At 41.9% G+C, this 14,077-nt stretch overlaps 1 protein-coding gene across 7 annotated transcripts in view; it reads left to right on the top strand.

Moving 5' to 3' along the window:
- Positions 1-14,077, top strand: part of ccdc158 (coiled-coil domain containing 158) — a 97,885-nt gene that overhangs the window by 56,707 nt on the left and 27,101 nt on the right. For all 7 annotated transcript variants that reach the window (XR_004412650.1, XM_033024691.1, XM_033024731.1 and 4 more), the window contains 5 exons: positions 790-987; positions 3,934-4,449; positions 6,267-6,456; positions 7,941-8,093; positions 8,709-8,821. Coding sequence is in view for 6 of the 7 variants with exons in the window: in XM_033024691.1 (XP_032880582.1) it covers positions 790-987; positions 3,934-4,449; positions 6,267-6,456; positions 7,941-8,093; positions 8,709-8,821 (1,170 nt within the window). In the remaining variant the exon portion in view is untranslated. The remainder of the gene's footprint in view (positions 1-789; positions 988-3,933; positions 4,450-6,266; positions 6,457-7,940; positions 8,094-8,708; positions 8,822-14,077) is intronic.

The following is a 14,077-nucleotide window of genomic DNA, read 5'->3' as shown; positions in this document are numbered from 1 at the left end:
CAGCCAAAAGATACTAGGACATGTTTAAATACTTGATCAAAAAGTATATTTGAAAGGTTAACTTGTAGAAAGGATGGTGGCATGGCGGTGGAGGGAGATAACCAGAGTTTGCATCCTAGGCAGCTGATTGCACTTGTGCCGATTGTGGAGAAATGGAAGTTGTCAATGTGCAGGAATCCAAACTCAAAGTAGCAGACTGTCTTTGAAGATAATAGGGCTGGAGGAGGTTATGGAGATAGGGAGAGGCAAGACAGGAAATACAGGATTGATAAGTGAATGGTACCACTGACATTTTTAGGAGATGGTTAACATTTTTAGAAAATGTACAATTCAGCAAGAAAATATTGCCATAGTCTCTACCCATAGGGAATCTTGTTCTTTTTCTCTTTTTATTTGTTTGCCAAATGAAAAACTATAATGGTTCTTCAGTTACCTTTGTCTGCAGAATGTAAAGGAGGCAGGAAAGTCTGGGCTGGCCATGGAAGGATTACTAATGGGAGAGAGTTTTGCTGGTAGAATGCTAGATAGGGCTCTTAAAGAGAGTGGAGTCAGGGGATATGGGGAGAAGGCAGGAACGGGGTACTGATTGGGGATGATCAGCCATGATCACACTTGAATGGTGGTGCTGGCTCGAAGGGTCGAATGGCCTACTCCTGCACTTATTGTCTATTGTCTATAATGCCTTGCCACCTGAATGTTTTTGTGTGTGGGACCAGAACGCCCCATCTCCTTCTGTTCCTGTGGCTAGTTTCTTTAAATTCTGGTCTGCTTTATTTGTTTGACTTTTAGGCTGACAATTGTAAAGTTGAAGAAGACCTCAAAGTGGCAAAAGAACAAAACCAGAAGCTGTGGGATCGGGGCACAACTAACAGCATTTCAGTTGAAAACATGCAGCATGAACTCGATTGCAAAAATCTGGAAATTCAACGACTAGATGGTGTGATAAACAGCCTTAAGGAACAATACCAGCATCACTTACAATATCAGGTTAGTTAAAGCTAAGCAAATAATGATGAATTATATCCCAGTTTAGCAGATGAATTAGTCTAACTTAAACAAAGTCACTTTGGCAGAGTAAAATACGTTGTTCTGTTTATGAAGGAAAAGTAACATTTGGGTTTTCTGTCTGTCTGAGTTGTTGGTACTGTGCAAATGGAAACAAATTAATATTCCTCTAAATTACAATTTAAATTTATTTAATACATTTTGGGGAGAATTTCACATCTTTACCAAGGTCATCATTTGATCGCACCTTTCTCTCAGTGGCAGAGGATCAAGCTAGGAACTCTGGCTGTGTCAAAGAAGTAAATTATATATGTACTTCAATGTCTTTGCATGAAGCACTCATTGAACACGAGGCTTCAGTGCTACAAATTATGAAATGATCACATGCAATATAAAGGCTGAAAACTGGTCTTAATCAATAGTTTATCGAGATAAGATTTTGTGCAAGTATTATTTTATTGCTGAGGCCCTCATTCAATTCAATTCAATTCAATTTATTGTCATTTGGACCCCTTGAGGTCCAAACGAAATGCCGTTTCTGCAGCCATACATTACAAACAAATAGACCCAAGACACAACATATTTTACATAAACATCCATCACATTGCTGTGATGGAAGGCCAAAAAAACTTCTCTCTCCACTGCACTCCCCCCCCCGATGTCAGAGTCAAAGTCAAAGCCCCCGGCGGGCGATGGCGAATTGTCCCGTGGCCATTTAAGCCACGTCGGGTGATGCAAGGTCGCGCACCGGGTCTTGGTGTTAGAGCCCCCGGCGTGCGCTCGCAGAGACCCGCCGCCATTCCAAGCCGCGCGGGGCGGTGATGTAGGCCCCGCTCCAGGAGCTCTTCAACCCCGCAACTCGGGCGGGAGAAGTCGCCGTTGCGGAAGCCCTGAAAAGCGGTCACCCTCCAGGTACCCGCGGGCTCCCGGTGCCGTCCGCCAAACCCGCAGTTGCAGCCACCGAATCTCCGGGGGTCGGGTCGCAGCAGCGTCCACCACAGCTCCACCCGCTCTGGACTCGGCCAGCTCCGCGACGGTGAGGTGAGGTGAGTGTCGGCACTGGAGCCCCCGGTTTTCCTGTTGGAGGCCGCTCCTCGTTGCAGCCCCAACGACAACGGAGACCCGACAAAGAAAAGGTCGGGTCTCCCGTGCAGGGAGAGATTTAAAAGTTACCCCCAACCCCCCCTACCCCACCCCCACCCCCCCACACACATACCCCAACAAAAATAACAAAAACTACATAAAACATAGACATAAAATAATAAAAACGCAGACGGACTGCAGAGGCCGCTGCAGACGAGAGTCGCGCCGCCTACCGGAACCGCCTACCATATGGTTTGATGCTGATATACAGGAGCTGCTACAATTGTTAACAGCAGATGGATCTTGTTGGATCCTGGAGAACCAATACAAGTGACTGATTAAATGCACCATCGAATGCTATGCAATAAATTAGATTGTCAACTAATTTAACAGCCTAGTTTTTGTAATTTGCCTTACTATACCCAGTCGGCATGATTTGTGATTTATTCACTAGATCAATAGTTTCACTCCCATTCTGCTAACCAAATAGTTTCCAGTTATTCCTGTTCATTAGCTCCTTCTTGAAAGGCAGTCAATTCTGTCCCTCTCAAGACGGGACGGCAGATAATTCTGCCTTTTGTGGCCAGAGATAAATTTATGACAAGATACCTGTACTGGTAAGAAATGTAAGCTACTTACACCTTTTGTTGCAATGTTCTCGAAAATTGGGCCCAGTGTGGGTTTGTCAATTGGTTGACAAGTTGTTTTAGCTAATTATTTTATTAGTATATATTTTTTCCCATCTAAACCTTGTTCTAAGTTCTTGATGTTGTGATCCACTTTCTACCTCAGATATATCTTATGAATATAAGTTGCTGTACTCTTCGCAGCAGTCATTTTTATATGGCTTTCTGTGTTCATATAAGATTATGATTCTTAGAATAAGATTCTTAGAATAAAGGGGAGGTCATTTAAGATTGAGGTGAGAAAAAACTTTTTCACCCAGAGAGTTGTGAATTTATGGAATTCCCTGCCACAGAGGGCAGTGGAGGCCAAGTCACTGGATGGATTTAAGAGAGAGTTAGATAGAGCTCTAGGGGCTAGTGGAGTCAAGGGATATGGGGAGAAGGCAGGCACGGGTTATTGATAGGGGACGATCAGCCATGATCACAATGAATGGCGGTGCTGGCTCGAAGGGCCGAATGGTACCTCCCGCACCTATTTTCTATGTTTCTATTATTAAGGGTTTGGACACGCTAGGCGCAGGAAACATGTTCCCGATGTTGGGGGAGTCCAGAACCAGGGGCCACAGTTTAAGAATAAAAGGGGTAAGCCATTTGGAACGGAGATGAGGAAAAGCTTTTTCACACAGAGGGTTGTGAATCTGTGGAATTATCTGCCTCAGAAGGCAGTGGAAGCCAATTATCTGTATGCTTTAAGAATTGGATAGAGCTCTTAAAGATAGGGGATACGGGGAGAAGGCAGGAACGGGGTACTGATTGTGGATGATCAGCCATGATCACAGTGAATGGCGGTGCTGACTCGAAGGGCCAAATGGCCTACTCCTTGATTATTGTCTATTTTAAAGTAAGAAATCTTGTAACATGGGTGTCTGGGGCACATTCCTCCATTTTCCATTGAGACCTAAAGGAGGACTTTTAGTTTCTTCCAAATGTTAGATATTGACCCCATTGTTCAGAGAGAACATATCAGTCTCTTGTACACATTGCCTGCTTATAGTTGGCAATGCTAAGAATGGTTTATTTATGGATGTTGCCAGAGTATTTGCTTAAATTGATATTTTTTAATGAATTGAAAACGACCAAGATCTATACGTTGTCATTGAACTTAGCGGAGAAAAATGTTTAAGAAGTGGTCTTGATATGTTTCCGTGCTCTGTGCTAGGCATCTGCAGACGAGCAAAGGAATGAAGACCAAGAAAAAATAACAAGTTTAGTCAATCAATACGAGAACTGCAGAGAACAGCTTTGTAAAACTGGAGAGGAGCTTAATAAGAGGAAACAGCAACTCGACAAAACTGAGGGAAATATATGTCAGTTGAGAGAATGGCTAAAAGAAAAGGAAAGATGTCTGGAAAGTGAAGCAACGGAAAAAACCAAATTGCAACTTGAAATTGAAGATAAAAATCAGAAAATCCATAGAATGAAAATAGCAGAAGAGAGCATCTGTGATCAGTTTGAAGAAGCTGTTGCACACTTAAAGAAAATGCAGAATGAGAATGATTCACTGAAAATGGAGCTGAGTGAAAAAGCCAACATACTGACCATTTTGCGACAAGAAATGGAGAACATTGCGGATATGACATCCCAACAGAGTTCTGCATCTGAGGCGCTGCAAGCGGAGAGAAAACAACTGCAGAAGGACGTTGATTGCCAGAAGCAGAAGATTCAAGAGTTAAAGGTCAGATAACATTTATGTAGGGCCAACAATGACACCCTTTTATACCCTTGTTCAACTCGCCCCATAAACTCGTTCTTTGTTTACTTAACATTTATTTACAATTCACCTGAATATTCCAGATGCCGCAAGTTTCATTTTCTAACCATTCACTGAAGTTCCTCGAATTATTTATTTAAATACTTTATATTTATCAACCCTGAGGTTTGAACTTTTAGTGAAATGTTTTGCCAGTACATTCCTCAACTAACCATTTCACAATCTTCAACTCCTCTTTGCAGTCTTCTTTTTCTTAGACAAATGCGTGCCCGTCAATTCAGTATTGCCTAAACAGTACAACCTCTTAATTCTGGGTCTGTCTGTAGAATGGTCCTCAATCTACCAAATGTTTGATACATCTTTGATATAACTTCTCTTCAGTTCTATCCCAAGAGAAATGAATCCCTATATTTGGTTTGTTTTATTCGTAGCCCAAAACCTGCATCACCACATTCAGTGATTTACAAATCTGGAGCCTTTGTTACCCATGCTCATTTAGTGTGTAAAGGTAAATGGGAAGTGATCAAAAGCCTCCTGTTGCTTTTTTGTGAGGCTAATAAGACCAAGTTTAGAGTTAAAGTTTAGAGTTTAGAGTGAGCAATATTTGTCTTTATGAAGAATCAGTTCAGTAATTTTCAGGAATATATCAGTCATTTATTTTGTACATTTAGATTTCTGAGAGGATGTTGTATAGAAGATCGAGTAAAAGGATGTGATGCAAAGTCAGGGAAAGTTAGTTGGAACGAGGGTCATAGTCGACGAGGGCCTTGAATAATTGAAACACGTGGTAAATAGGAACTGGTAGTTAAGAGCCACTGCTGTCTGGTTGTCTGATAGTGGGCATTTGAGGGAGAGTGAGTGGTTGGGAACTGGACAGTCAGGAGATGGAGTGGAGGGATATGGACCTAAATGTCGGGAAATGGGATGAGTGTAGACAGGCATCATGGTTGGCATGGACGAGGTAGACTATACGTGCTTGACTCCACTGTTCATTTCTATGATTCTATACAACTAAAGAAGAATGAATGGGGTCGAGGAGAAACAAAAAAAATTGAGAGGACTGAATGGAACTGGAATCAATATTCACAATTAGAAGGTAGTGGGGTTGGGTGAACAAGGAAGCAATTTATTCAACTTAATATAGTTGGTATTTAAAGAGAGAAATTGGGAGAAACCAATCCAAGGTTTGACTTGCATGGATGTAATCTTTTTCTTCTGGCCAGGTGATGATGGGGTGGGAGGTGAGGTATATAGACTGGGTCCAGTGCAATATACTGTAGAAGGGAAGCTATCTTCACATGTTAAATCTGGTCAATGTCTGGAACAAATGTGTTATATGTTATATGGTTATATGGTTAAATGTACACTTGTGAGCGGTTTGAAGAAATGCTAAAAAGATGTCGAGAAAAGCATAGAGAAAAAATCACGGAATCATTGGTAAGTAAGAGAGTGTGAACTAATAGTATATATGTTATCACTAATACGTGTGCTATTCTATCAATTAAACATATCAATGTTTGTTGTTGCTTTTATGTTTGAATTTAAACAACTGAGTGGAAAAATGTACATCTGTGTTGGATGCTAGTAAATTGCTTTCTTTGCAATAAATGTGGCCTTGGGCATATCTTCTAAAAACAGTTGCTGGAAATGTGATGAATTTATCTCATTTACTGTTCGCATGTTAAAATATGGATGGAAGTGTGCACACACCTCCACGGTCATTTGATAATGCATGTCACTTTGCATGAATCTAATTTATCAGTGGCTGCCGTTTGTACTAGACTGAATTGGACCACAAAGATATAAAAATGCAAGAGCTGCAGGCACATCTCAGTGAGTTGGAACGGGAGAAAATCAAGATGGTAAATTCTGCAACTGAACAAATGTCAGAGCTGGGAGAATTGTTGCAGGAAAAGGAAGAGCTTGCAACTGACCTAAAACACATCCAGGACCAGATGAGTTGTCTGAAAGGTATGACAACACTCTTCTAACAAGACAAGTTCAAGGCTCATTTTCATTTTTAGGCTTCCTTTGTTTTCCTGTTAACATTGTAAATCAACGTTATTCTATCTTGTTTGCAAATGCATGTTTACAAATTTTGATAGCTTTATATCTGTGAGACGACCAATGATCTCCAAAATGCAGTTCCTGAGTATCTCACTTGAAGTTGTTAACCAATAAATAGACTCACAGCCCAAACAACATCTATTCAGAAGATAGAGACAAAATGCTGGAGTAACTATGCGGGACAGGCAGCATCTCTGGAGGGAAGGAAGGGGTGACTGATTAGCATCTATTCAAATTGAGTTAAGGAATGGCAAGGTATTGGTCAAATTACTTGAGATGATTTTATAAATTGACAGACAGTGAAAAATGAATTAAGAATGAATTTCTCAGCTGTATTAGGAGTTTTTGCAGATGCTCACTCAAACTGCTCCTCTTTCCCTCCCCCCATAAGAAAACCTGGAACAGGGCACAAGAGACAATATTTTTGGAGTGCAGATGTTTTTATATCCAATGCGCTGCAAAAAAAGCTGGAGTTGCTTTTACTGGATCTGTGAAATAAAGCAGAACGTGAAGGCTCCCTAAAAACAGGAATTATCTCATACAATGACTGCAGCAAAGCCAGAGTCGGTCAAAGAACGGGAAAATACTTGGTTGGGGGAGCCATGTTTTGTGGGTTAACAAGGGTTTTTTTTTAAATCGCATGGAGGGGGATATTGGTAAATAGATCAATAATCACAATGGGACACAATTAAACAAGAGCATGGAATGACACAAATCAACTATATTCCAGCATAAGAAATGGATCCAAAAAAAATTAATGACTAAATTAGATATCTGGAGAAAATTTGAAGATAAAACACTTGAAGGAAGTAAAAAGTTAGTAAAAACAAAGAACATGTAAAGATTTGAACTGATAATTAAAAAGACTGAGTGGAAGGGTGAGAGAAATCAAAATCAAAACCAAGACTTAAAATATATTGATAAAGCCTGTAATACAAAACAAAATTGCAACAGTTGCAATAACAGGAAAAAGGATAAAACAGATCAATGAAGGTGGTAGATTATAAAAGGGGAAAAGAGATCATTTAAAAAAAAAGTTATTATTGAATTATAGAAGAGTATTTGGAATATCCTAGTGTTAAAGAAATAATAATAATAGTATGTTACAGTAGAGATGGTAAATTTGAGAAGCTGGTACGTGTGATAGATAAGATATTTATGAAGAGATGTGCTGGAGTTAAGGATCAATCATTTCTTCTATTAGCCGATATAATTGTGCAAAAGAATGTCCTTGTAAAAGATGTGCAATTATGTGGAGAGTAGTTGGGCAATGGTCTATAATGGTGTTACAACACTTAGATTCAATGCTTTGTTATATAAATGTAGGTTGTACAATAACTGTCATTAAATAAATTTTTTATTCAGTTCCCTTTTTTTGTTGATTATAGAGGAGTATAATAATTTGCAGAGGACCTATGCTTCTAAAACCAAAGAATATGAATGGTCTACAAACAAACTTAGAGCTCAGCTGAAATCAGCCCAAAATGATCTGGATCAAAACAGAGAGGCAATGAAAGTTCTCGAAGGAGCTGACTCCCACGGTACCAATTTTCAGTCCATTTTTACTAGACTATTGGCATTGGAAGTTACTTTGTTATTCTAGCTTTCTCCCTCAAAATCTTGTTTATTTTTAATATGTTGTTGATTTTCTGAAAAAGTAGATTGGTGTGTATCTGCAAGATTTCATTTTAGGGAGTCACTATTCTAACATGCCCCTTCAGTTATCATTATGCTTTGCATTTCTGGAATTTCCTGGGAATTCTTTCAAATTTTCTTCTTTAATAATTTTGGTTCCTTAATTTGTACAGAGAAGTGATGGGTTGGGATTTTTTTGGCATGCTCAGTTATTACTTCAGTGAGAGATTGCTGGCGGACATGGAGAAATGAATGGAAAATTTGTACCATTTCCAACAATCTTCCACAGCATTTATGGCCATGAAATGTGAAAAACCCTTGGTTTAAAGAAAACCATGTTATTCGCCTTTAGAAAGGGCTGCAAAAGACCTTGATTAAAATAATCTGTAGGACACTAATGAAAATATTCCTTTTTTAGATCTGGGTAGGGATTCAACTTTGAATTTTCCTATCCTACCTGCTTTGCAATCAATGTATGACCACATTTGTTTTATTAAAATATAAAATGTTATCCTTTACAGCAATGAAAGTTGCCATGGGAATGCAAAAGCAAATCACAGCTAAGCGGGGACAGATTGATGCATTACAGAGCAAAATTCAGTTCCTGGAAGAAGCTTTAGAAAACTCTGAGAGGGTATGTCAGATATCATTAATATTCGAGTTATATTCAAAAACTAGTTATTGATTTTCACAACATTGTTCTATAATAATGATTATTCATTATTTGATTGGTTGTTAGAAAAGGAAACACATCATGCATGATTCCTTTTAATACCTTTACACCATCTCAGAGACCATTCTTTAACCTCTTGTGTTTAATGCCACATTTGGAAATTCCTACCAGTTATATTTTCGATGGTTTTGCCCTTTCACACCTTGCATGTCACAACAAATTAGTTGTAAATTGAACTAATTGAACTTTAAAAGTTTTTTCCATTGTTACTTTGAACAGAACAATACAGCACAAGAACAGGCCCTTCAGCCAACAATTTAGTTTAGTTTGGTATGGAGATACAGCGGGGAAATAGACCCTTTGGCCCACTGAGTCTGCGCCGATGAGCGATCCTCGCACATTAACACTATCCTACACATACTAGGGACAATTTACACTTATACTGTGGCGCCACCTGGTGGTCAAGCCATTTACTGATCGAACCCTCGTCACCAGAACTGGAACGGTCACGTGACTGTGTTTGGCGGGAATAGAACGTCATCAGTCAACGGGTGTGTCCTACAGCAACAGCAGGGACCTTGCTTGAGATCTCACTTAGTGGGTTTAAGAGTTGTATTTGCCAATAGAGATCGTTTAATTGGTGACCTGATGTTCCCAAACAATATTTTGGATTTCTCGCTATGTCTGCAGCCGACAACCCAGCTCTACAGTGATTTTGCGCTATGGATACAGCGTCAACTCCGTGCTGCAACAAGATGCCGCCGACGACAGCCTCAATGCGTTCCTGTAACGTACTTTTGGGCTCTGCCGCCGTGATCGGGCCGCTTGACTCCTGCCTATGACTGGTCTCGGCGGTCGCAGGCCATCCGGGTCGATGGGCACGATCCAGGCCTTGATTGCCGGCCGCCGGCCCTGCCTCCCGATTGAGCAGGTTTACCTGGGGCGGAGGCCCGATGACGTCCGCCTGCTCCTCGCTGGTGTGGATTTCGATAATCCCCGGTCACTGGCTGTACATACGGTCGAGCTGTTGCTGGCCCAGCTACAGGGTGGAGCCTCGGTCAGTCATGAGTCGGCGGTACCGCGATGGATTCCATGGCCCACGGCCAGGACAGCCCACAGCCGAGTGCGCCCGCAGCCGCCAGGGTCCCGACCCACGGTTCCTGTTTTCACTGAGGGCGCGGCAGCGCATCCGGTGGGGTTTCTGAGGCCCGTCGAGCCGACCGACCTGCAAGCATCCGGGAAATGTCTCGGCCGGCCACCAGTAATGGCTTCCGCTGCCAGCCAGCAACATCGCCTCTACGTTGGTGACCGGCATTCCGAGAGGCGTTCCTTTGTCGACATGGCAGCAGCTGTGAGCATTTTGCCCTGTCTGGGGTGTCAACACTCGTTCCGGGCCACCGGGCCTTGCTCTGACCGCCGTCAATGGCAGCCCCATCCAGACATCCGGTGTCTGCACAGTTTTTATTCGTTTTTGACTGCTGTTGTTTTTCCTTGTTCTTTCGTTATTGCCGCCATCTCCCAGCCGCTGCTGGGCGCTGATTTTTTGATTTTTTTTTTCCTGGCACACCACCTGCTGGCGATGAGAAGGAACAGCGTCTCGCCCCTTCTGCGGCTTTTGCCTGGGTCTCCTTGCACCCCACGGCCCACAGCCGGAGCGCTGACTGCGCCCACGGGTCCCACAGTCTCGACCCAGGGCCGGGGTGCCCACGGACCCACAGCAGGAGCCACCCTCTAACATGCTGGCGCACCTTCCGGATGAAACTCTCTTCTGTTTCGCCGTCCCGCCCGCTTCCGCCCTCAAGGACTGCCTGTGTGTCTACCTAACGTGACTTTTGTGCTCGACATGGGTGGCTCATCTTCAGCCCGCTCATTTGGGACATTGGTCAGCCCGTACAGGTGGCCCAGCCTCGTCGCTTTCATCCACAAACACGGTTGTGTTTCCGGGCGCGGGTGTTGTATTTATGAGTTCAGGCCGCCGCGTTTCGTCTGTCTGCTCGTTTTCAATCCTCCAGTTCTGGGGGGTCATGTGGCACCACCTGGTGGTCAAGCCACTTACTGATCAAACCCTCGTCACCAGAACTGGAACAGTAACGTGACTGCGTTTGGCGGGAAGAGAACGTCATCAGTCAACGGGTATGTCCTACAGCAACAGCAGGGACCTTGCTTGAGATCTCACTTAACGCACATGTGTTTAAGAGTTGTATTTATCAATAAAGATCGTTTTATTCACAACGCGTGAATTACTATAATACCAAGTATACAAACCCAGGGCAATTAACCTACAAACCTGTACGTCTTTGGAGTGTGGGAGGAAACCGAAGATCTCGGAGAAAGCCCATGCAGTTACGAAGAGAACGTACAAACTCCATACAGACAGCACCCATAGTCGGGATCGAACCCTCATCTCTGGCACTGTAAGTGCTGTAAGGCAGCATCTCTACCACTGCGCCATCGTGCCACAATATCTATGCTGAACATGATGCCAAGACCATCTCTTATCTCCTTGTACATAATTAATATCCCTCCATTCTCTGCATATCCATAGGCCTGTCCAAAAGTCTCTTAAATGTCACTATCATATCTCCCTCAACCACAAACCCTGGCAGTGCATTCTTGGTATTCATCACACTCTGCGTAAAAAAAAAAGTTGCCCCACACATCTTTAAACGGGACCACATTAACCTCCATTGTTACCTCTTATGAGGTGCGTAATGACTAGGGCAGAAATATATATTACTTGATATTACCTTTCCTAATATTTGTAGAGTTTGCTAGCGATGTTAGGGGTTGTATGACTTGAAGGAGATAGAAACACATCTTGAAATTTGTGGTGGAAAAGCCCTGGCCCACAACATGAGTTTATGCTAACAGCTAAAATATTCGACAAGTTAGCAGGCAAGAAATCCCTGTGTGGTATTGGACCTCCTGAGAATGTGTTGAACATTTGACATTGTTCCTCACTCCCCTTTCTGCTACCACCCCCTTTCATATATCACATTCCCCCATTTGACGTGACCACTGTACATGTTTGTGCAAAGTAATAATGGTATCTTTCTGTGCACTTCTTCGCAATTTGTGCCGAGAATAAATATTTGGGAGTTTCTGCAATCAGCTTCCTACAGGCAGTCATCCTGTTTTATATAACCTTCTGCAGTGCAGAAATGTTTGCTGTGGGCTAGGAAAAGTGACAGCATCACACAAAAATGACCCAACACTCATTATCAAATTGAAGTGATTGATGAATTACTTTGCTCTTCCCCTATAAATGTTTAAAGCATACATGCCGTGGCAAGAGTTTTTACATTTCCAGGCAGCTGCTTTTGGCAGGAGTTCGAACAGAGTTAAATTTAGCCGATTTCCATTGGAGCCATAGAAGGAATGGTTCAGATTGAATTGCCTCACGTTATAATTTCCCAGTGCTAAATCAAAGACACCATTGCTATTTTTAATTGGACATTAATATCTTACTCTTCCATAATGTAAGCTCATAATCCTTTATGAAAATATTCAAGTATTTTTCAATGGGTGGTTGTTGTTAGATTTTGTCCTTTAAGAGCAATAATTATTCTGTGTACAATGTGAGAAATATGGAAAGTCATTAACAATTTAAGTATTGAACGGGCACTAGCTTTTTTGATTATGTAAAACATTTTTATTATTTGTGTGATTATTCACACGCACATTCATCAGTTCATATTATTTATTATTTTGTGAATATTCACACACACACATTCATCAGTTCATATTTTTGGATACAATTTTTGGATACAATTTCCTAATATTTTAGTTCACATAAAGTCAGCTTTTATGAATGTTGTTATTTCATATTTTGAATGTATTAAAATTGCATTGTAAAGAATTGTCTTGGGATGAAATGATGAATGTAATTTAATTTTCCAATGAGAAAAGGGCAGAGACTTTCTTCTAGGTGTCACTGAGAATCACCAAGTTAGTAGGAAGGTTAGGAACGACAATAAGAACAGGGATGGATGAGATGAGAAGGTCCAATTGTCATGAGGCAATACATGCAATGTCATGCAATTGGCATGATGCAATACCCTTGTATTGCGACACTACTTTACCGAATCAAGAGTGTTTAATTGCCATATGTACTGACAATGGAACAATGAAATCCTTGGTTGTTGCTGTATAACAGCCCCATAAACACAATAAAACCCAGATAATATATATTAAACAAAAACCGAACAAAGTTATAATATGATAACCACAATAGTGTAAAAACCAAACAGAAGGGCAAACAGAAGCCCAGTCCATGGAAGATCATGGTGTCTGTGATTAGTGTTGTGTAGTGTTCAGGAGCATGATGGTTGCTGGAAGAAGCTATTCTTGAACATGCAGGACATTGTTTTCAAGCTCCTGTATCTTCCTCCAGATGGTAGTGGTGAAATAAGACTGTGGCCAGGGTGGTGCAGGTCTTTGAGATTGGCAGACATTTTGAGGCAGGGATTACTAAAGATCCCTTCAATGGTGGAAAGGTCTTTACCTGTGATGGACCAGGTAGTGTCTACCACTCTCTGCAATCTCCTTTATTCCTGAGCATTTGAGTTGCCGAACCAGGTTATGGTGCAACCATATGCTCTCCATCGTACACCTGCATAAGTTCAACTGAGTATTTATTGACATACTCCTCAATCTCTGAGGAAATGGAGGCACTGATGAGCTTTCTTTGTGATTGCATCGATGTGCTGAGCACATGACAAATCTTCAAAGATATGCACACCCAGGAACTTGAACTGCTTATGGTGGCGTGTGATGATGACGTGTAATAGTGACGTGCGTCACGACCAGGTTCTCAAACCCATTGCAGAAGCCATCAGCAGTTTGGGCTCAATGCCTTTAATTATATCAACAAGGGAATTATTGCTGGTTCATTCTTTTTGCACAGTTTGTCTTGTTAATCGTCAATGAAATTGAGTAGCTCTGTGCAATTTCTTACTTTGTAGACACGATAAGGCACCAAAGAATCACTATTTGTTCAAAATTGGGGAATCATGCTACTTATCCATTTTAGTGTTGCAGCTGTTAAGAGCAGGCCTGGGAATCTTCCCATCTCCCCAGTTTGACAAGGCCAAGGGGAAGGAGAGGCGCAGGCTGGTCCAGGAGGAAGTGAGGGCAGTGGTGGAGGAGGAGAGGTGTACCAAAGCAGTTGGATTGAGGCAGCAGGGAGCCTGGACAAGGTGGGAGCAGGCCATGGAC

The sequence above is a fragment of the Amblyraja radiata genome, chromosome 1, assembly GCF_010909765.2.
Source record: "Amblyraja radiata isolate CabotCenter1 chromosome 1, sAmbRad1.1.pri, whole genome shotgun sequence".
Classification (NCBI taxonomy): Eukaryota; Metazoa; Chordata; class Chondrichthyes; order Rajiformes; family Rajidae; genus Amblyraja; species Amblyraja radiata.
The sequence above is the reverse complement of the archived record's forward strand: the minus strand, read 5'-3'. Positions and strand labels throughout refer to the sequence as shown.